Raw genomic sequence first — 22,025 nt, 5'->3', positions numbered from 1 at the left:
GCTCTGTGCCTCAGTTTCCCCAACTGGTAAGGAGAAATTAATAATACCTACCTCATAGGACCTTTGCAAGGATTAAATGAGATAATTTATTTACAGCACTTAAAGAGTACCAATGCATAGTAAATGTTATTTTTTTTAAAGATTTTATTTATTTATTTGAGAGAGAGAGCACGAGAGGGGGGAGGGTCAGAGGGAGAAGCAGACTCCCCGCCGAGCAGGGACCCCGATGTGGGACTCGATCCCGGGACTCCAGGATCATGACCTGAGCTGAAGGCAGTCGCTTAACCAACTGAGCCACCCAGGCACCCAGTAAATGTTATTAAGTGTTGCTTACATCATCATCATCATCATCATCATCATCATCATCATCATCATCATCATCGTATCTTTTCAGGCAGGAATAATAGCCATAGCAGACGTCTTTTGTGTGCCTGTTGTATTTGAGTCCCCAAAGAAAGATATTTTTACTGCATCTCATTTAGTTGTCAGGACAATCCTGCTATTATTCACATTATTTAGAGGAGGAAATAAAAATGCATGGTCCTTACCATGTTTAACTTTAAGGACCGGGATGAATGATGTAGTTCTCACAACAATCTTGTGAAATCAGTAGATTTATGGTGCCCATTTTACAGATGAGGAAAGCTGAGGACAGTGAGGTAGAGTGACTTGCCCGGGGTCACACAGAGGCTGAGCAAGGGATCTGAACCCAGTGCTAGGGTTCTTACCCATTCCACTGCATTGTCTTGATATATAATAAAATCTAATTATAACAAAAACCCAATTCCTAAGGGCCACCTTCCTCCCTGCCCCTCCCCCCCGGCCCCACCACCAGAGTTCTAACCCTCCTTCTCCCCAGGGACTGCCTGAGCCACTGAAGGCCACTAGCTGGGCCACCCCTTTATGCAGATAAGCTCCATGGGTTTTGTCAACAGGAGACATCTGAGAGGGGTAAGCAGCTCCTTCTTGCTTTCTTGCTTAGGGCCCTCCATGGCCTGAAGGCACACTGGCTCCCCGGGGTCCCCCACCGGCTCTGGGGAGCGTGGCTGTGAAGCTTGGACAACCGGCCTCTGCAGTTCCCTAAAACAGGCCGCAGTGAGGCTTGGAGGCCCAGTGCAGGACACCAAACATACCTGGGCCTCCTGCCAGTCATACAACTTTGTGCCTCTGGGCCTCAGTTTCCTCATCTGTCAGTTGGGCTAATTTAGAATAGTCCCTACATGGGGCTGGAGGTAGGGGTCACGAGGAAACCTTTTAGAGCCTATGATATGGTAATTTATTGATACAGGTAACTTACTGATAATATTAAAATTATTAACATGTAATGGTATCTCTTAAGTTATATAAAACAATATCTTGCAGTCCAATAAAATTATACATCAAATGTTAAATGTATAGGGGCGCCTGAGTGGTGCAGTCAGTTAAGCCTCCAGCTCTTGGTTTCGGCTCAGGTCATGATCTTAGGGTCATGAGATGGAGCCCCATGTCAGGCTCTGTACTTAGTGCGGAGTCGGCTAAAGTTTCTCTCTCCCTCTGCCCCTCCCTGTGCTCGCTCACTCTCTCTCTAAAATAAACAAGTAAATCTTTTCTTAAAAAATGTCAAATGTATAATAGGTTGGTATGTGTCATATACTTAAATACTGATATATTGATACAACTGTCATATACAACATATGAGTTTGTACCATATTCTTGAATTTTATAATGCATAATTATATAATTATGTATTTAGGCTAATATAATCACACAATACAATGTAACTATGTTTATCTATATACAACATATCATACATGCTTGCATATTAAATATTACATTTTTCCTTGGAATTTTATGTATAACAATTATTCTGTGTCATTGTGCATTATATCATAAGATATTAATAGCATTTCTTTTTCTTTTTTTTTTTGATCAGTCATCATGATGTGTTTTAAGACCTATCTATGTTGCTCTATGGACACCTGTTCTGGGCTTGTGGGGGCTTTGCAGGACTTCCTGGCTACTCTCCTCTTGGGGTGACACCCAGGCTGCCTGCAGCTCATAGAAGGATCCTTATATGTCCCTTTACGGGACTGGGAGCGAATGTCCAGGTACACACACCCAGCAGCTAACTGAATTTGACTAAGTCATGCCAAGTGGCCCTTGGGAATCAGAGTTCCCAGGGCCCCACATCCCCAACCTCCACTTGACATTTTCCAACTTCCAACCTTTGCCAGACCAAAGGGATGACTCACCGGTGTTTTAATTTGCACTTCCTTGATCAGTTACCAAGAATGTCCAGCATCCTCTCAGGTACCTATCAGAGACTTGGGGTTTCCTGGTCATTTGCTCACACTCTTGGCCCATTTTTCTATCAGGATTGGTGTCTCTTTTTCTGGCTGATTTGCAGTTGTGCCTGTCACCCTTCTAAAGATTAATTTCTCGTTGATTTTAGACATTGTAAATCCCTGTTCCCACTCTGTCATCTCATCTATTTGTCCCATGGTGTCCTCATTGAGAGAAATCTTTATTCTGATATTAACAAATGCACATGCCTTATAAGTTTTTGTAGTTTGCTTCAGAAGCCGTTTCCTTTGTGGTTGATGGTGTTACTGGGAGTAGTAACCATCCCTGCAGGCCTGCAGGGGGGCGCATGTACTGACCTCCCTTCCTGAGGCTTCTCTGGGTCCTGGGGGTGGGGGTGGGGAGGTGGGGGGAGAGGAGACACCACAAGCTTGGGCTCAGCCAGTGGTGTTACATCACCTTGTGAAATGCAGGTGCTGGGGAGATGGGCTGAGAGACAGACAGACAGCACATCATGGACAGCACCACCAGAGACTTGGTGCGGGGGAGGGACGGGTAAAGAGGCAGGGAGAGGAAGAGAGAGAGAGGGCCTGAGACTATACGGTAGGTCATGTCATGGAAAAGTTACACAGCATGAGCTCTGTGCTTGTCTAAATGTTCTGGCTTGGAAAAAAAAAAATCCATGGTGACTTCTTTTAGTGAAAAGAAGAAAGGAGTAAAAATATACTTCTATGAGAGCTTGGGTTGAATTGACTAACACCCTAGGTTTGGCAGAGGCATATTAATTACTATGACCCATTTATTCCACTCCTGGTATCTACCTACAGGACCGCACACTTAAACGTTCAGCCAAAGACCAGGGCTAGAAGGTTCACAGGCAGCCTTCTTCACAATAGCCCCACACTGGAAGCAACTCACCTGTCCATTACAGGAAAACTGCTCAATAAAGTGTGGAATAGTCACGCAGTGTGGGAACCGAAAGGATAACTACAACCAAGTATATGCAAGAATCACGAAAACATGATTATTAAGGGGAAGAAGTCAGACACAATAAATTATTCCATTTATAAGCCACTCAAACCCTGGGCAAAACTACACTGATAGAAATCAGGCTAGTGGCTGGGGTGCCTGGGTGGCTCAGTTGGTTAGGCGACTGCCTTCGGCTCGGGTCATGATCCTGGAGTCCCGGGATCGAGTCCCGGGATCGAGTCCTGCATCGAGTCCCGCATCGGGCTCCCTGCTCAGCAGGGGGTCTGCTTCTCCCTCTGACCCTCCCCCCTCTCATGTGCTCTCTCTCTCATTCTGTCTCATATAAATAAATAAAATCTTTTTAAAAAAATAAAAAGAAATCAGGCTAGGGGCAACTTTTGGGAGGCAGGACTGGGATGGGGCTTGTGCAGGGGAGTTTGGGCAGGATGGAAACGTTTCTCGATTTTGTCACTGACGCGGAGATACGCTCAGTTTATCACAACTCATCAACCTAAACACTTAGGATTCGTGTTTTTGGTCATCAATTTACAAATGACAAGCATGACACATTTAAGGAAAAGAAAAAAAAGCACACAAACTCAAAAGAAAAGTCTGCATTTCTTTGAGCATGTATTTATGTACCTAAACAAACGCACAGCCTACAGATCAAATGAAACCCAACAATATGTGATATTGGTCACCCCTGCCTAAGGGGGAAAGGGGCCCCCAGAGAGTTTACCTCCATCTATGATGTTTTTCATAGTAAGAGAACAGTCTTTACGATTGTGTGATGATGAAATGAGTTAATATTTTAAAAGCTCTTAGAACACTGTGTGGTATACAGTAAGCACTACATAAGGGTTTGTTACAACAAATATAATAAAATGAAAATGTTTTCTGGGATACAAATGGTTATTCTTAAAATGAAACCAGGAATAAAAGAAATAATAAGAAGAAATATACAAAGTATTATGTCTTGTGACTTTCCATTCAAACCTCTGTGTATTAGATACATGAATATATCCTTATAGAAATATAGACTTTCTGAGTACACGTTTTTACATAAATGTGTCATAATAGGCATATTAAAAAAAAAACAAACAAACAAAACCTGCTCTCGTTGAAGTACAGCAGTGACAGAACAGAGAATCACGGGTCTAGAGACCGAAAGATCAGGGAGATAGAGAGCCCGCTGGGCGACTGGGGGTGGGGGCCTGCAGCACCGGAAACCTCAGCCTGAAGGGATCCCCATGTGGGGGAGGGGGGACCTTTGGTCTCTCCCCAGCCTCTTCCTTCCCCCTGGCCTGGGGCTGGGTGGGGAGGGGCAGTTCCTCTTTCCTTCCCAAGCACAGAGGAGGCCCAAGCTCCCAAGGGGCTAAGAAGCTGGACACTTGGTGGGGGGGAAGAACTGAGCCAGACTCTTGCAAGACCCCCTCCCCCCACCAGGAAACATGAACAGGAAAGACAGCAAGAGGTGAGAGGACCCTCCCCAAGGAGACCGGCAGCGCCCTAAGCCCCTGGGCCTCTGGCTGCGTGGGAAGGCTGGGGAGTACTAAGGCTGCCGGCAGAGGGTTGGGTTCCAAGGGCAGGAGCAGGGGGCTCCAGATGAACGGTACTTCAGGGAGTCCAGAGCTGCTAGGGCTGGGGCTGTGTGTTTGAGCATCTGGGGCTCGTCCTCACTGTCTGGAGTTTCAGCTGCTCTGTATCCCCTTCTGCCCCGCCCCCACTTCTCCTTGCTCCCTAGATTGGGTGTCTCTGTCCTCCCTGGGCTCCTCCTGGTGTCCCATCACAGTCGCTCCCTTGCTGCCCCCTGCCCCTGGACTGGAAACTCCAGGCTCCTGCAGGGCCCTGCCCCGGGGGAGGGCAGTGTGACGCAGGGCAGGGCAGCTCTCCTGCTTCTTAAACCCCTCCTGGCCGCTCCAGGCACTACGGAAAGCAGATGGTCCACAGGTAAGGGCCTCGCAGCTTCTGGAACAGGCTTCCCATGACCTGGACCAGCTTGCTTTCCTGTCCTCACCGGGGCGATGGTGGCTGGGTCCCTAGCCTGGGTCGCTCCTCCAGCCTCCTCTGGCATGTCTCTGATGGGCAAAGGGGTCCCCTCCCCATAATACCCAGCAGTTTAGTGGTGGAGACCTGGCTGCCTCATTTTTCTGGCTGTGCGACCTTAGGTAAGTTACTTAATTGCTCTGTGCCCCAGTTTCTTCCTCTGTTAATAGAATAATCATAGCCCCTCCTCAGAGGGGCCAGGAAGTCCTCAGTGAGACAGTCTAGACCAGTGGTTCTTAAGCTTGAGCATGCATCGGAACCACCTGGAGGGCTTGTAAAACCCAGATTGTCGGGGCGCCTGGCTGGCTCAGTAGGTGGAGCAGGAGACTCTTGATCTCAGGGTTGTGAGTTCGAGCCCCACGATGGGGACAGAGATTACTTAAAAGTAAAAAATCTTAAAACACACACACACAGATGGCTGGGCCCCACCTCCAAAGTTTCTGATTCTGTAGGTCTCTGGTGGGACCTGAGAATTTGTATTTCTATTGAGTTTCCAGGTGATGCTGGTGGTATCAGTTGGACCATGCTTTGAAAACCACTGAACTAGACAGGTGCTCAGGCCTCTGCCCAGCATATATTCAGTACTCAGTAAATGCCAGCTCAAGAACACTCAGGACTGATCCCCTGAATCCTTAGGATGCGCCAGGACATGGCAGTGCCCTTGTGATGAGGGTCTCCCCACTTCTGCTTTCACTCCGTACCCCAGGCCTGGCTTCTAGTTTGCCCCATCACTTTCTCTGTATCCCAAGTTCAACTTTCCCTTCTCTGGCCACTGAACAGCCTGAGCAAACTAAGTCCCTTATTTATTTTTTTAAAGATTTTATTTATTTATTTGAGACAGAGAGAGTGCATGCATGAGTGGGTGAAGGGGCAAAAGGAGAGGGAGAAGCAGACTCCCCACTGAGCAGGCTCCATGTGGGGCTCGATCCCAGGACCCTGAGATCATGACCTGAGCCCAAAGGCAGATGCTTAACTGACTAAGCCACCCAGGTGCCCCAAGCTAAGTCCTTTATTTAGCACTTTTGAAGAGCAAGGCAGTGAATGTTCATAATAAATTCCTAGGGAAGGTCTAAGGATGATTCTCATTTTTCATGTGGGGAAACTGAAGCCCAGAGACATTAAGTGACTAGCACAAAGTCACACAGCCAACAGAAATTTCTCTAATCCCATTTCCACCCTTGTGGAAGCCAAGCCCATTCAGCTCTCTCCTTCCTCCACCATCCCTGTCTCTCCATTACCCTTTTCCCCAACTGGACCACGAGCCTCAGGGAGGCACAAGGCAGAGCGAGGGTTATTTTTAAACTTTCCTTGAAGCTGCCTCACCCCAGGGACCCTGCCCAGCTCTGAAGAGCCCTGGTGAGGCCACTTTGCACCCATATCTTCTCTCCAAACCTAGGGGCTCAGGCTGGTGGCTAAGACTCAGGTCCTGCCAAAATACTGGCTTGGGGGAGGGGCCTGTCACTGTAGTAGGGGGTCCAGCTCAGGGAGGAGGGACAGATAGAATCTCAGCAGTCTGCTGCTTTCATGAGGGCTGGGGGAAGAAAGGACCAGCACTGGAGGGCAGAGGGGGAATTCTGAGGAATCTCCCTGAAGGCAGAACCTGAGAAGGACAGGAATGACTGGGGGAGCAGGAGTAGGAGGGATGGGGGCGCAGTGGTCTTCTCCCTTGATTCCCTGGGAGGTCAAGAGTCATCCCAGGGTTCTGCCGACAGAAAGTCTCTCCATAATGCCTTGGGACTTTACAGGCAAGGGGAGTTTGGGGTCAATGCCTGGAGGAAGGAGTTCTTATGATTCCCTGGAGGGTCCTTAGTAATCCTGGGGGTCTTCTTCTCCATGATTTTCTGGGGGTTCAGGGTGGTCTTAAGAGTCTTTTCCCCTGATTCCTGAAGGGGGCAGGAGTAACGCTTTGAGTTTACCTGTAGGAGAAGGTTCCCATGATCTGAAATACTCCAGGGGTTTTCTTCCATGATGCCTTGGGGTTTTGGAGTCAAGAATTCTGGGGGTCTGTCCGAAGGACGGGGTTCCCATGATTCCCTGGGGGGTGTGCCCATAGGAAGTCCCACCAGGAATGCCCAGGAAAGACAGGGGGCCGGAGCCGGCCCCGACAGGCCCGGCGCCACAAGACGTGCCCCAGCCCCCGGGAAATCAGCAAGGTCATGGCTTCCATGGCTTTGGGCATGCTGAACGAGGGCGACTGCAGTGAAGACGAACTGCTGGAGAAATGCATTCAGTCCTTCGGTGAGTGTCCCTTTCCCTGACCAGCCTCCCTAGTCCTAAGGTGGTAAAGCAGCCACCTCTCTCTAGGCCTGTTTGGGGGTGGGGCGTATAAAATGGTAGCAAGGCTGTGTGGAATGAATCTCAATCACGACATTCAGGATAAGAGAAACATGTGCATTTCTTTTCCTGAGATGCGGAGGGGGAGGAGGTGTGATGCTATTTCCATCTACACCATGACTTGCCAGGTGCTGTGGTCTATGCCCAGTACAGACAAGGAAACCGAGACACCCTCAGGAGGCCAAGTTGCTTGCCCTAGTTCATGCAGGGAGAAACAGGTAGAGCTGGAGTTTGAACCAGCCAATCCAACGGGCTCTGGAGACCGTGCAGTCTCTTGCCCGGGAGCCATTCCGACACAGAGTCCCCTTCTCCCACCCCCCAGACTCAGCTGGCAGCCTGCGCCGTGGGGACCACATTCTCAACATGGTACTGGCCATGCACAGCTGGGTGCTGCCTTCTGCCCACCTCGCTGCCCGTCTGCTGACCTTATATCCTCCCAGGGCCATGAGCAGGGGGTGGAGGGTAGAGGGCAGAGACGTGAGAGTCTGGGAAATGGGGACAGGGTGAACAGGCAGGTCTGGCATGCTGGATATCAGAGCCTTGACCAGAACTCAAGTACCAGGAGGCCACAGGGAACACACAAGAGCAGAGGCGGCTGCAGATCTGTCACCTGGTCAGGTAGGGCTGGGCCCAGACCTCTACTCCCATGACCCAAGACCCCCATCCTATTCCCTACCCCCAAAAAACACCTCCCAGAGATTCCCCAGACTCATTCCTCACAGGCCCACCAAGCCCTGCTCCCCCAAATACCACTTCTGAGACAGCCTTGGTTTTGGTTTCGTTCCCAGGACCCTCCCAGTTCTGCTCCTTAGAACCCTTACCTCTTAGAGATCCATGACCAGATCCTAGAGACCCTCTCCTAGCTGATGCTCAGAGACCTCCAGCTCTGATTCCCCAGCCCCCCACATGCCCTGGCCTTACTTTTAAGATCCCCCTCACCTTGTTGCCCAAACGTCTCACCCCTCAGAGGCCCCAGCTTAGTTCTTGAGACCCGCCCCCCACTATCCTGCTTCCTAGCAATTCTACCTCCAAGAGATCCCCCCAGTTTATCTCCCATTGATTCCCCAGCCTGTGGTTAGAGGCCCCCAGTTCTATTCCTAGAGAGAGCCCCAGGCTGGTGCCTCTCCAACCCTGACCTTTCAAAGACCCCTAGTTCAGTACCTAGAGATTCCTCAGCCCAAGAGACCCCTTTTAGAGAACTTCCCCACCCCCAGCCTCATCCCACCATCTCTAAACCACCCTCAGATACTGGCTGACCCAACACCCTGAGACGGTACACCAAGAGCCTCAGTTAGAAGAGGTTATAGGTCGCTTCTGGGCCACTGTGGAGCAGGAGGGCAACTCTGCCCAGAGGAGCCTGGGAGACTCCTCCAACCTGTGAGTCAGTCACTCTCCACCCCCATTCTCCCATCCCCCTCCTCACCCCCACATCCTCCACCCTGTACCCCTCCCATACCCTGCCCCTCTTTGCCCCCAGGCTGAGCCCAGGTGGCCCTGGCCCCCCACCCCCCATGAACAGCCCAGGCCTAGGCAAAAAGCGCAAAGTGTCCTTGCTTTTCGACCACCTGGAGACGGGGGAGCTGGCTCAGCATCTCACTTATCTGGAGTTCCGGTCCTTCCAGGCCATCACGGTGAGGACTCCCTTCCCCCAGCTGGGAATGGCTGGGAGTGGGGTGGAGCCTGGCAAGACTCAGATGACCCCTACATTAGGCAGGGATCTCAAACTCTCAAACGTGGGTCCTAGAAAGCTCGGGAAAATGAGTTAAGCTGGCTGAGGACAGAACCCCTGGGTTCAAATCCATCAGCCCTTCCTTATCTGTGTAACTTTGAATTAGATTCTCAACCTCTCTGGGACTCAGATTTCTCATTTATAAAATGGAGGTCATAATACTTCATTAGAGGGTTGGGAGAATTAAATTAATATGCCCACTTAAAAATACTTGTCAGGGGGCACCTGGGTGGCTCAGTCGGTTGAGCATCTGACTCTTGATCTCAGGTCTTGATATCAGGGTCGTGAGTTCGAGCCCCACATTGGGTGTGGAGCCTACTTTAAAAAAAGAAATGCTTGTCACAGTGTCTGGCACATAGTAAGCGCTCAAAATATTTTATTAATTATTCATTTATTCAAGAAGCATTTAAGTTCACTGTGTCTCAGTTCCATTATCTGTAAAAAGGGGAATTTAACATTTCCTGCCTTATAGGTTCAGTGTCAGCTCCAGAGTGAATGCTACCTGGTAGAAGGACTTGAAATTCCATATTTTACCTACCCAAATGATAATTTCATATGCTTCAACCTATATATAAGTATTAGCTATTGCCACCACCACTTCAAGGGAAGGCCGGTTCCTTAGTGTGAAAATTTCCTGATTGTTCACACACGCACACAAGGTGCAGTACATGTAGGTATGGAATGTTGACCCCTTGAGCAGAACAAAGAGAAACTGCTTTCATGCCTTCTTTGCCATCCTTCCTTTTGCTGACTGTATACCAGTCAGGTATACAGTTATGAGCAATAGACTGGGTTCACACCTGTGTGACCCTGGGCAAATTATCCTCTCTGTGCCTCAACGGCCTCATCTCTAAAATGCGAATAATATAGTATGGTATTCACTCAGTAGAGTTGATGTGAGGATTAAACTGGTTAATAGGACAGAGGGCTCAGAACAGCGCCTGACTTTATTTAAATATTTCTCTTCAGAGGGAGAGGGCCACGGTGACGTCAAGGACATGTGACAGCCAGACTAGGGCCTCAGAGGTCACAACTGCTAGGGGGATGGGCGTGTGAGGGCAAGGCAGAAGCGCCACTGCCCACCCTGACGCCCACCTCACCCCCAGCCCCAGGACCTGCGGGGCTACGTTTTGCAGGGCTCCGTGCGGGGCTGCCCGGCCCTGGAGGGATCCGTAGGGCTCAGCAACAGCGTGTCCCGCTGGGTGCAGGTCATGGTGCTGAGCCGTCCCGGGCCGGCACAGCGCGCGCAGGTTCTGGACAAGTTCATCCAGGTGGCACAGGTGAGGCCCGCCCCGAGGGGCTGAGGGAACCGCCGCGCGCAGCTATCTGACCCCCACCCCCCACCCGGTCCAGCTGCCAGGCCCTCGCCACAGCTGACCAGCCCCGGCGGTGACGTCATCCACACCCTGGGCCCGCCCCCTTCGCATCACGCCCACCCCGACTTCGCCCCCGAGGTCCTGGTCCAGAGGTTTTAACCCAGGACTGCGACTGCACTTCTTCCTTGGCCTTGATACTACCACGCTGAACCCGCCCTGGCCCTCCAATTGGTCCTAGACGTAGCTGTTGACGACATCCCCTCTTGACCCGTCTCCCAAGCCCTAAGCCCGAATATTCTGTTCACAGGGCGGCGAAAGCGTCTCTGGCAGGCCCCCACGTTTGCATCACCCTCTACCTCAGTCTCTAGGCCCCAGCCGTCCCTTCGGGACAGGCTGCATGCCTCCCTCCCCATCACGTCAGGTCTCTCCCTGGCCCAGCCCCACTGTGTCACAACCTCTCTCTTCCCCTTCCCTAAACAGATACCTTCCCTCCTTTCTGGAGAAAAGGGAGCCTCCTTCCCCCGCCGTGGCCACGCCCCTTTGCGTACTTCCTCGCAGGCCACGCCCTTCCTCTCGTAGCCTGTGCGGCCCCCGCGGACTTAAAAGTTCCAGTGTCCGCCCAGGGGTCTCCCGGTCAGAGTGTCTCCCATTCCTCTCTGGCTCCTCCCCCGCCCCACAGCAACCTCTGCCCGGCAAACTTGAAAAAGGGGAGGATGAGGCAGTTGCCCCCAATGCCCTGCTGACCCCACACTTGTCTCTCTTGTCCTGCCAACCCTTCCATTTCCCTCTGGCCCCATTCACCTCTGCCCGGCTCCTAACTCCGGCCCAGAGCCCAGGCCGTCTCCCTTCACCTGACTCTCAGAGCAGTCTGACCCCCAGGTGCCTGTCACCTGACATCTGTCTGAATCCCCCACACCTGTCTAGTCCCCAAACCTAACTCCTCACACTCGCCTGACTACCCACCCCCGGCCTTTTTTCTGACCTCACATCAGTCTATCACCTGCCTGACCCCCCCATGTAATGTCCATATACCTGCTTGCAGCCCACTCCTTCCTGACACACCCACTCCTGCCTGACACCTCTCACCTGACGCTCACAGTGGCCCATACCCACACATGCCTGACACCACAATTCAACTGGGATGCAGTCATGGGAACCCCATTTTGCCTATCCTGCATGTGATAACCACCATCTCTGTATCACCCTCCCTTCCTAGAGGCTCCACCAGCTCCAGAATTTCAACACACTGATGGCCGTCACGGGGGGCCTGTGTCACAGTGCCATCTCCAGACTCAAGGACTCCCATGCCCACCTGAGCCCTGACAGCACCAAGGTGAACCCCCACTATTCTCCCCAAAGTTCCAGCAGTCAATTATCCTGAACCCCCCCACATACTTTTTCCCCATCCCCTCCATTCCTACCCAGGGGCCCTGGAGCCACCTGGAGACCTTGCTCCTCCAAATGGGACAGAACCCCAGACTGTCCTCTGCCTTTCTTCCTGCCTCTTCAACCATGCACGCATCATGCTGACCCCTCTCCCCTCTCTGTTTCCAGTCCTGAGCAGGACTGGAGGAAGACAGATCAGAGAGATGGTAGCAGAGAACCAGGTGGGGACTGAAATGATGCCCCTAAGGACACCAAATTTAGGCCACCCATGGGAAGAGCACAGGTTAGGACTGTCCTGGGAAGTGTATGGGGAGAGTGAGTTATTCATGAGTCCAGTGTGTGAAGTCAGAATCTGGCTGGAAATTAGGCTGGAGATGCCCAAGGGAAGATCCTGTTGAGACTTGCAGGCCGAACTAAGGTGTCTGGGCTTTATCCAAAGGGCAATGGGGAGCTAGGAAAGGTTTGGTAATGATGCCAGCACCCATAATCAGATTTCAGTTTTGGAAAAAAATCACTCTAGCCTGGGGAATGGGGGATATGGAGCTTTCCTGAGATGGGGACCCAAAAGGAAGAGCAGTTTGGGGGGATGCTGAGGCCAATGTGGGACATGGAGGGGCTTAGGTCGATGTCCAAAATGCCACTGGGCCCCTGGGAGTCCGGAACCCAAACGGGAGGCTGCCAGGATACCCCCTCCAGGAGACTAAGGGAGCAGACATGGCCTCCCCCATAACATTCCCCACTCCCCATAATATGCCCTCACGCACAGGCCCTGCTAGAGCTGTCTGAGCTGCTTGCTGCCCATAACAACTACGCGCGCTACCGCCGCACCTGGGCTGAATGCACGGGCTTCCGGCTGCCCGTACTGGGCGTGCACCTCAAAGACCTGGTGTCCCTGCACGAGGCACAGCCCGACAGGTTGCCTGATGGCCGCCTGCACCTACCCAAACTCAACAGCCTCTACCTGCGGCTGCAGGAGCTGGCGGCCCTCCAGAGGCAGCACCCGCCGTGCAGCGCCAGCGAGGACCTGCTGCACCTGCTCACGGTGAGCCGCCCTGCCCGGGGTGCCCGGGGACTGAACCTGCAGGCTGTAGAGATTTGGGGTCCTGGGTGCAGGGGGATCCGCATCCTTGTCGTGCCCATTCTACAGATTGGGAAACTGAGGCCCACAAGGTGAAGTCACTGGTCTGCTGTCCCACATCAGTAAAACCCAGATTTGAACCCAAGCAGGTCAGCCTCAGAACCTGTGTGTTAACATATGTTAACCACCACACTACATCCTCACACTGGGAGTGTGGGGTTCTGGCTGTATGCTATTTATATAATATAATTTTATATATGTATCCTCCTGCCCTGCCCATGGAGCTAGAAATTGAGAGAGACTGGGATTCTAAAGGCCATGGAGTCTAAGACTGATTTTCGGACCCCAAGACAGGGCCAGCTACATAATTCACAGTGCCCTGTGCAAAATGAAAATGTGGGGCTCCTTGTTCAAAATTCTTCATAATTTCAAGACGGTGACAGCAGGGCATTAAATGAAGTAGGGCCCTTCCAAGTGTGGGGCCTGCCTGTGAAGCTGGCCTTGCCCTAAGATGATTGGTGCCCAAGGCTCTGTGCTTTGCTGATTCTAGAAGGCCATCGAGCCCAAATATTTATCGAGCACCTGCTGTGAGCCAGACACTACTTTAGGCACTTAGGCTCACAGCAGTCAGCGCGTCAGGAAAAAAAAAACTGCTGTTCTTGTGGGGCTGACTTCCCAGTAGGGGAGACAGCCAATAAAACAAAGTAAATGAATAAATCATATGGTCTCTTGGAGGATAAGTGCTAATAGTGAAAACTAAAGTAGAAACCAGCAAGGAAAGTAATAGGGGTTTACCATTTTAAATAGGACCCCCCCAAAAAAAAAAGCCTCCGTGAGAAGATGGCATTTCTGGACTAGGGAACGGGGGTGTGGAGACGGAATGGCGGCTCGGTGGGAGAGAGGAGCCTAGGAGTCCCCAGAGAAGAGGGGCTTTGGAAAGAGGATGAAAGTGGGGAGGGCGCAGGCTGTAGGTAGGAGGATGGAGGTGAGAATCTGTAACGCCCTCCCCCCCCATCCCCCAGCTTTCCCTGGATCTCTTCTACACAGAGGATGAGATCTATGAGCTTTCTTACGCCCGCGAGCCCCGCTGTCCCAAGAGTCTGGTGAGAACTGACCCCTGACCCCTGCCCACCAGCCCAAGCCCATGCACTAACTGTGCCCCTCTGTCCCTGCCCCAGCCACCCTCCCCCTTCAAAGCACCCCTGGTGGTGGAGTGGGCCCCTGGCGTGACACCCAAGCCCGACAGGGCCACCCTGGGTCGGCACGTGGAGCTGCTGGTGGAGGTAAGGAGGGGACTGTGGCCTGGCCACTGGGGGCGCCAGGAAGGAATGTATCTGTACAGTCCTGACCCAGAGGAGATCTAAGACCTTGATGATCATGGTTTGGCCTTACTCTCTCCTTCCCATACTCCTCTGAAGTCTGTGTTCAAGAATTATGACCCTGAAGGCCGAGGAACCATCTCTCAGGAGGACTTTGAGCGACTCTCAGGCAATTTCCCCTTCGCCTGCCATGGGCTTCACCCACCCCCCCACCAGGGGTAAGTACTCCTGACTTCTAGGTCCCCCAAAGAGGAGGATGGGAGGATGCTGGGGCTGCCAGGACTCCTGGGAGAAAGGGGCCATTCACACTAAGGTGTAATCTCTGCCCCTAGGAATGGCTCCTACAGCCGAGAAGAGCTGACGGGCTACCTGCTCCAGGCCAGTGCCATCTGCTCCAAGCTGGGCCTGGCCTTCCTGCACAACTTCCAGGAGGTCACCTTCCGCAAGCCCACCTTCTGTGATAGCTGCAGTGGTTTTGTGAGCACCCTGCCCCTCTATCAGGGCCCATCTCCCCTGGAGAGTCCCGAGTCCTGACTCCTCACAGCCTGGGTTCAGAAGGCCAGCCCTGCCCTGGAGGGCTCCCAGTCCCCAAGCCCCAGATGATCACCAAATTCCAGAAAATCCCCTAGTCTCAAATCATCCCCACATCCCATATAAACCCAAAACACTGGCTATGCCCAGAATCTAGATAGTGCCCAAATCCCAGATGATCTGCATCCTGGATCACTGCCAAACTATGGATATCCAAAACCCTAATCTACAAACCTGGGTGGATTATCTCCAAACAGAATCCATTTCCAAGTCTTTAGACTCCAGATAATTCAAACCCTGGATACTTTTCAAATTCAAGGCATCCTCAAACTCTGGATAATGGACAGATCTCTCAATCTCCAAACCAAGACTAATTCACGAACCTTGGATCACTTCCCAAACCCACTTTTTCATTCACTTCCTATTCAAAGAATACCTCCAGCGCGCCAGGTTGTTCTAGACTTGAGGGCTGGGGAGAGGGGCACACAGCAGAACGCACAACGGATACAATCCCTGCCCATAGAATTTATAGTTCGTTAATTCCAGATTGTGTCTAATTCTAACATCCTAGATGATTCCCCAAACTTACAATAACCCCAGACTCCTTTAGTTCCCACTTAAGCCTCCAGCCTTGAGGATTTCCCAAATCAGATGGTTTCTACACTCCTGGAGACCAACCCCAGCCCCATCCACAGCCTTCTCTCCCCTAGCCTACGTCACCAATTCTGCTTTCTCTTCCCAGCTCTGGGGTGTCACCAAGCAAGGCTACCGCTGTCGGGGTGAGTGAGGCCTTGGTGGTAGGGAGGGAGTCCAGCACCTACAGGCCGGATGAAGGCGGGGCGCAGGCTGGGCCTCTGACCACTAACTGCTGACCTTCTCCTAGACTGTGGGCTGTGTTGCCACAAACACTGCAGGGACCGTGTGAAGGTGGAGTGTAAAAAGAGGCCAGGGGCCAAGGGCGACATGAGCCCCCCCGGAGCCCCCGTCCCACCCATACCGGTTCCCCACGCCAGCTGTGGTAAGACCCAGGGTGTGGCAGTCCTGGGAAGGGGGCCTGATGGATGGGGATAAAAGTCCAAGGTCATGAGGCCCTTTCCATCATACCCACATCCCTCTCATCTATCACCCCACAAACAGGCTTGGAAGACAATCTCTCCTACACACTATCCCTGGAACCTGAGACAGGGTGCCACCTTTGCCATGCTTGGACCCAGACAGAGCCCCCACACCCTTCCTGGGAACCAGAGACGGTAAGGCGAACGGCCCCCCACCATCAACTGGATACAGGGGAGTCCAGGCCATTTGCTTGGGGGAACCCAGGCAGATTTGGGAAAGCATAGGGAAGTAAAAAGGTGCAAGAGTCCTCAATTGTGTGGGCAGGAGGGTACAGACCCTGGTTAGTTTGTAACATTGATAGAAAAATAAAATTTTCAATACACTGGAGTGGGAAGGGGGGCAGCCAATAGTAGAACAGAAAAGGAATTTTAAGGAGAAAAAAGGAAAAAGAAGAAAATGGCAAGGACAAGACCAAATACATCAGGAGCTGTAACTGGTGTCAGTGGAGTAAATTTTACTGTTCAAAGGTAGAGACCTTTGGATTGAATTAAAAAACCAGAACATCCAGAGGCATTTTCATTCATCTACTAAACAAAGTCTGGGTGAGGCTCTGCCCCTGGCAGTGCTCGGACTCCTAGACGCCACATCCTCCCACGTGACCCAGTGTCTTCCTCCTTCCAGGTGCCCCTCCCAACGACGGCCTCACCGCCCGCCCAGTCCTCCAAGCTGAATTCCTAGACCCTGCTTGGTCTGTTGTCTCTCACCTCCCCCAGAGTCAGTCCCAAGTCCTGTGATTCGGCCTCCAGCAGGACCCCCAAAGGCACCTCCGCCTTCCCATCCACACCGCCTTCAGGGAAGAGTTCATCATCTCTTACTCGGAAAGTTATTTTCTTCCTTTGCCTCAGAGTGGCCACAACCTGTACTCCCATTTCCCCGAACTTTGTTATCTGTGCGATTTCATGTTGGGTATGTCTAGACTTAAGTATCATCCCACCAACTCCTTACATCCCCATTTCACAGACGAGGAAGCTGAGGCCCAGGGAGGTTAAGCTGCTCTCCAAGGTGGCAGAGCCCCTAAGTGTTGGAGGCAGGACTCAAGTCCAAGGCCCTCTGTCTGCCTCTGAGATGGAAGCTCCTCACCAGTATGCTACACTGACAGCACGGGTCAGGCCGGGGAGGGGATAGGCTGGGCACTTATGTTCCTAACTCTGGGGTTCCAGAGACAGGACAGAAGGCTAGAGTAGGGGTGGAACAGGGAGCCTGTGAACACCTGAGTCTCTCCCCTGCTCAGGGCCCTTCTATGCCTCCCTCTCACCCAGGGGAAAAGCCAGAATCCTCACTGCAGCCCACCTCCCACAATCTGTTTCCGTCACCTCTCTGACCTCACCTACCACCACTCACCCCCTTACTCATCCTGCTTCAGCTACACTGGCCTCTATGGTCCCTGAACATGCCAAAAATATTGCCTACCTCAGGGCCTTTGCACTGGCAGTTCCCTCTGCCCAGAATGCTCTTCCAGAGGCCCACATGTCTCCCTCTTTGGGACTTAGGTCTAATGTCGCCTTCTCAGGGAGGCCCACATGTCTCCCTCTTTGGGACTTAGGTCTAATGTCGCCTTCTCAGGGAGGCCCCTCTGACCATACTCAAAGTTGCAATCCACCCCCTAGTCCTGCTCTGCCTTGTTTTTCTCCAAAGTCATTTACCCATCTAACAAACTATACTTTTTATCTATTTATCTTGTTGAATGTCTGCTCCTCTTCACCAGAAACTGTCAACTCCAGAAGAGCAGGGGTTTTATGATCTATATGTTTTCACTGCTGTATCCCTAGTGCCAAGAACAGGGCTAACACATGGTGGGTACCTGAGAACTCTTTGTCCAATGCCTGCATGTCTCCTTCCCTGTGCCCACAGGAAGGGAATGATGTGTTGCTAAAGAGCAGAGGACTATGAGGGTCAGAGCAACAGGGGTCTGTTGAGACCCAGGGGACAAAGACACCCTTACCCCTCCACAAACCTGAGCACCCCTGACCTGCCCCCCCCCCAGAGATAGGTCCTATAGCTGTCATAAATTAAATTTATTTTCCAGAGAACATGGTCCTTGTTGTTGAGTGGTGGATGGCGGGAGGACATTTGGGACCTTAGGAGCAGGGGATGTGGGGCCTGGGAGCCAGATACCAAGAGAAACCCAAAGTGACTCCCCAAGGATTACCAATGGCATTAGCATGTCACAGAGGACCCCCCCCAAACCACCAGTCCCCCTTTACTTCTTCTTCTTCTTGCGACCCCAGTTCTGGCGGCCTGCCTTCCGCCCACCTCCATCCTCTCTTCTGCTCTGCCAGCTGGGCATGGGAGCCTCCAGCTCATTTGGACGGCCCCCCCGGTCTGGCACGTTGCCCATAAGCACCTGAGAGTTGATCAGACTTGCGTGTCAGGAAGAAAAATGAACAAGGGGACCAGAGAGCCAAGTTTGAAGGCCAAGGATGTAGGGGCCCTTCCCCACTCCCAGGCGCCCACCTTGTTGATGGCACAGCAGGTCCCTCGGCGGGCAGCCTTGCTGGTGGCTGGGACAAGACGAGACAGGTCTGCTCGGGCAGCCAGGACGTGTGCAACAGAGACATCTGATTCTGGGGTCAGAGCCTCTCGAATTGGGATCAGCACTGCCTTCATGGCTTCTCCTTGGGCCTGGGGAGAGGGGCATGGAGAAGGTGGCCAAGAGCCCTCCAGGTGGGATCTGTCCTCTTGAAGCATCTCTCTCTCCACTTAGGGCCTCACCTCCCGCATCTCTAAATAAGAGGTATAGCTCTGGAGAGACTCCCAGCTCAGAGCTAGGAATTCTAGAATGCCCTGGACCTCTAGATTCTAGAATGCCCTCGAGGCCCTGAAATTCTAGAACCCCAAACCTTACAAGATTCTAAGAATCTGCTGTAAGGTCATATTCCTTGCCCTCGTTGTTCCTTCCTGTAGTGGTAACCCCCACAACTGGGCCTCCCTGCTCCTGCCCAAGTCCTTTTCCCACACCTCCGCCCGATCACTCCAGTGGAAAGAAGATGTTGTGAGGTCCAGGCGTTTCAGGAGCAGGCAGCGGCGGCAGCAGTACTGATCTCCCAGCCTTTGGCACAGAGAGTCCAATGCCTCCTGGGGAAAAGGTCTCAGTCATGCCAGGGGTCCCCCTCACTCCCATCTCTGGGGAGGATGCTGTTTGCCAACAGTCATACATAGTCTTACCCATCTGGGTGCGTCCAGCGGGAAGCTGAGGAGGGGCTGCAGGAACCCTGGGGGCAGGGAAGGCAGCAGCTCAGAGATCTGACGGGAGAAGGGAGTCTGAGGTTGACCGGGCAGAAACCAGATGTACTCTCCGTGGATTCCAGTTCCCCCATGGCCCTGAGGACCCAGGCCTCGGAATCAAGAATGGTGGTCACAGCTCTAGAACAACATCCCCGTGCCTGGGGCACTCGGGCCAGAGCCGCTTTTGGAGAATGGACTCTCCCCCTGGGGCGCCTGGGTGGCTCAGTTGGTTAAGCGGCTGCTTTCGGCTCAGGTCATGATCCCAGGGTCTTGGGGGTTCAGGTCATGATCCCAGAGTCCTGGGATCGAGCCCCGCATCGGGCTCCCTGCTCAGCGGGGAGCCTGCTTCTCCCTCTCCCTCTGCCTGCCTCTCTGCCTACTTGTGCTCTCTCTTTCTGTCAAATAAATAAATAAAATCTTTGAAAGAAAAAAAAAAAGGACTCTCTCCCTACAAGGAAAGTGGGGTGGCCCCGGTGCGGAAAGGACTCCAGCTCTCTACCTTGTCATGCAACTCCCACAGCAGCCGGCTGGCGGCGGTCCCAGGCGTGGGTCTGGGCAGCCCCAGAGCTTGGAGGGTAAGGATCAGTTCCTGGACCATGCCAGCTCCCTCCTCTTCCCCTTCTCCACAGGGCGGTGCGGGGCTGGGATCCAGCCGGGGGTACAAACGGAGGAGGCGGGCAGCCTGGAGCTCCGAGCAGAGAAAGCCTATAAGGGAAAGGGAGCGTTGCAATCAAGGAGGGCTGCCACCCCACCCACCCGGGTCAAAAAGCTCCATCGGCTTCAAAACCTCCAGGCTTCCAATACTCCGGCCTTCTAGTTCCGCCCACCTAGAACCGTGGCTCTACCTCCAGGATAAGTTCCACCCACTTTGAGACCCAGTCCCCTGCTCGGACTTCGAACCCCACCTAATAGGGACCACCTGTCCGGCTACATCAAATCCAACCCACCTGAACTTCAAGACACTCACGTCCAAATTCGAACCCCACCCACCTCGAACCCTCTCGCGCGCCTCAATTCTGACCACGCCCCCGGGGGGGGGGGGGCGAACCCTGGCTCCACTTAAATATGCTGAGCCCGCCCCTCTGGAGGCCGTAGCCTCGCCCACTTCCGCATCCCGGGCTCACGCAGCAGGAGCAGGCACGCGCCGGGCTCCCGCAGCGCCGCCGCGCCATCGCCGCCGCAGAGCGCGCGGTCTGGGCAGTGCAACTCCTGCAGCAGGCCGGCCAACTGTCGCAGGAATTCTTCCTCGGCGCCGGGGCCTGCAGAAGGCCGGAGAAGTCAGGGCGCGGTGGCGACCCCCGCAGCCCCACCCCTCCGGGCCGCCCGCTCCACACGTACCGTCGTCGGCTCTCAGAGCCTCCGCGCTCTCCCCTCGCTCCCGCTCCAGGGCGCCCAGAGTCGCCAGCTCCGCCGCCAGCCGCGCGCACAGCGCCCTGAAGTCTGGACACGAGGTGCCCAGCGACGGCGCCCCCGAGAAGCCCTCATACCTGTGGCGGGGCCGAGGCAGCGGGAGGGGGTTGGGAAGGCCAATAGCAATTTCTGAGGGCAAACCTGTCCCTTCCTGCACCCCCGCCCCCTCCCCCAGCCACACCCCGTTCCCCTTACCCCAAGGCCAGCAGGTCCCGGGCCACAGCGGCCCCCTCCCGCGCTTCCGCCTCCGCCCCCTCCATGAAAGTGTAGTCTCTTCTCCCGGCGCGCGCGCCCCCTGCCGGCCGGCGGGAGGCCCCGCCCCAGGAGCGGCGTGCGCGGTCGGCGCCCTGCGGCGGCGGCGGCGACCAATCAGCCCCTAAGGGCCTTCGGCGCCCCGATTGGTGCAGGAGGCAGCAGAACCCGCCCCCAGGTCCTCCGGCGCGGAGAGCTAGAGCGCTGCGGTTCGCCTAACCCGGTCCAGACCGGGGAAAAGCCCCGGCTCTCTAAATCCGGCCCGTGCGTTCAGGATCCTAGCTGTCGCGACAGGCCAGCGGGTGTCGCTATTGCTGCGACTTAGAAACTGGGTTTTCTTTGTCTCAGCCTCCCTCAGATGCCCTTCGCTCTTGAAGCACCCTAGACCAAGTGTTGTTCTCCCAACTCCGCTCCAAATGCAGAAACTTACTTCCTCCTTTCCAGCATAGCGTTGGAATTACGTCAGGGCCTCAGGAAGCCCGGCTCGCCCCCTTACACACACCAGTCCTCATCGATCGCAACGCACCAGTTGGGCCTTCACCCCTCTTTCCCCCTAGGCCTTGGAGAGGGAGCAGGTGCAATACACTGTCGTGATTAAGAGAGTGCACCGTGGGAGTTAGACAAACAAGGGTTAGGACTTGACTCCACCACTCACCACCTCTGTGTCCCTGCCAAATTGCTTCGTGTCTGTATAATGGGGATAAAACGTACTTTTTAAGAGCTGTGAGGTTGAGAGTCCTGTAAGTGTTTAGTAGACATATAGGGGTACTCAGTTAATATATATTGATCATTTTGTGTGTGCTACTAGGCTAAGTATCTTAGATCCGGTTTAGGGAGGAGAAACGGAGGTTCAGACAGGATAAGTCAGAGTGAATGTGTGGTGGTGCCAGGACTCAAATTCACATGATTCCAAAGTCGATGCTTTTAATCACTTAACCTATTACCACTGTTAGTACTGCTACTGTTTTGGTTGCTGTTGTTAAGATAATCCTCCATAGTGCTGCCTCCCCAAGCCTGGGTACTCGGGACCATTT

General features: G+C 53.3%; 2 protein-coding genes across 7 annotated transcripts; one reads left to right on the top strand and one right to left on the bottom strand.

Moving 5' to 3' along the window:
• Positions 1–3,918: 3,918 nt before the first annotated feature.
• On the top strand, positions 3,919–16,863 carry RASGRP4 (RAS guanyl releasing protein 4). Of its 3 annotated transcripts, XM_027618233.2 has the most exons (17): positions 3,919–4,723; positions 7,349–7,533; positions 7,952–8,057; positions 8,185–8,247; positions 8,875–9,006; positions 9,107–9,260; positions 10,465–10,638; positions 11,891–12,007; positions 12,827–13,102; positions 14,161–14,241; positions 14,317–14,421; positions 14,557–14,675; positions 14,790–14,934; positions 15,731–15,767; positions 15,872–16,006; positions 16,126–16,238; positions 16,726–16,863. In XM_027618233.2, exons 1-17 carry the CDS (start codon positions 4,701–4,703, stop codon positions 16,780–16,782), a joined length of 2,022 nt encoding a protein of 673 aa, XP_027474034.1. In that variant the 5' UTR covers positions 3,919–4,700; the 3' UTR covers positions 16,783–16,863. The 3 variants fall into 3 exon arrangements, with proteins under 3 accessions (XP_027474034.1, XP_027474035.1, XP_027474036.1); XM_027618234.2 differs by lacking the exon at positions 14,317–14,421; XM_027618235.2 differs by lacking the exons at positions 3,919–4,723; positions 7,952–8,057; positions 8,185–8,247 and having other exon boundaries at positions 7,377–7,533.
• Positions 16,814–21,103, bottom strand: FAM98C (family with sequence similarity 98 member C). Of its 4 annotated transcripts, XM_027618241.2 has the most exons (8): positions 20,935–21,070; positions 20,668–20,816; positions 20,454–20,588; positions 19,829–20,034; positions 19,270–19,347; positions 19,063–19,179; positions 18,559–18,726; positions 16,814–18,448 (listed from the first exon to the last, which is right to left on the bottom strand). In XM_027618241.2, the coding sequence occupies exons 1-8, from the start codon at positions 20,997–20,999 to the stop codon at positions 18,305–18,307; spliced, it is 1,062 nt and encodes a 353-aa protein (XP_027474042.1). In that variant the 5' UTR covers positions 21,000–21,070; the 3' UTR covers positions 16,814–18,304. The 4 variants fall into 4 exon arrangements, with proteins under 4 accessions (XP_027474042.1, XP_027474045.1, XP_027474044.1 ...); XM_027618244.2 differs by lacking the exon at positions 20,454–20,588 and having other exon boundaries at positions 20,935–21,103; XM_027618243.2 differs by lacking the exon at positions 19,063–19,179.
• Positions 21,104–22,025: the final 922 nt, after the last annotated feature.

This window comes from Zalophus californianus, chromosome 17 (assembly GCF_009762305.2).
Source record: "Zalophus californianus isolate mZalCal1 chromosome 17, mZalCal1.pri.v2, whole genome shotgun sequence".
In the NCBI taxonomy this organism is placed as follows: domain Eukaryota; kingdom Metazoa; phylum Chordata; class Mammalia; order Carnivora; family Otariidae; genus Zalophus; species Zalophus californianus.
The sequence above is the reverse complement of the archived record's forward strand: the minus strand, read 5'-3'. Positions and strand labels throughout refer to the sequence as shown.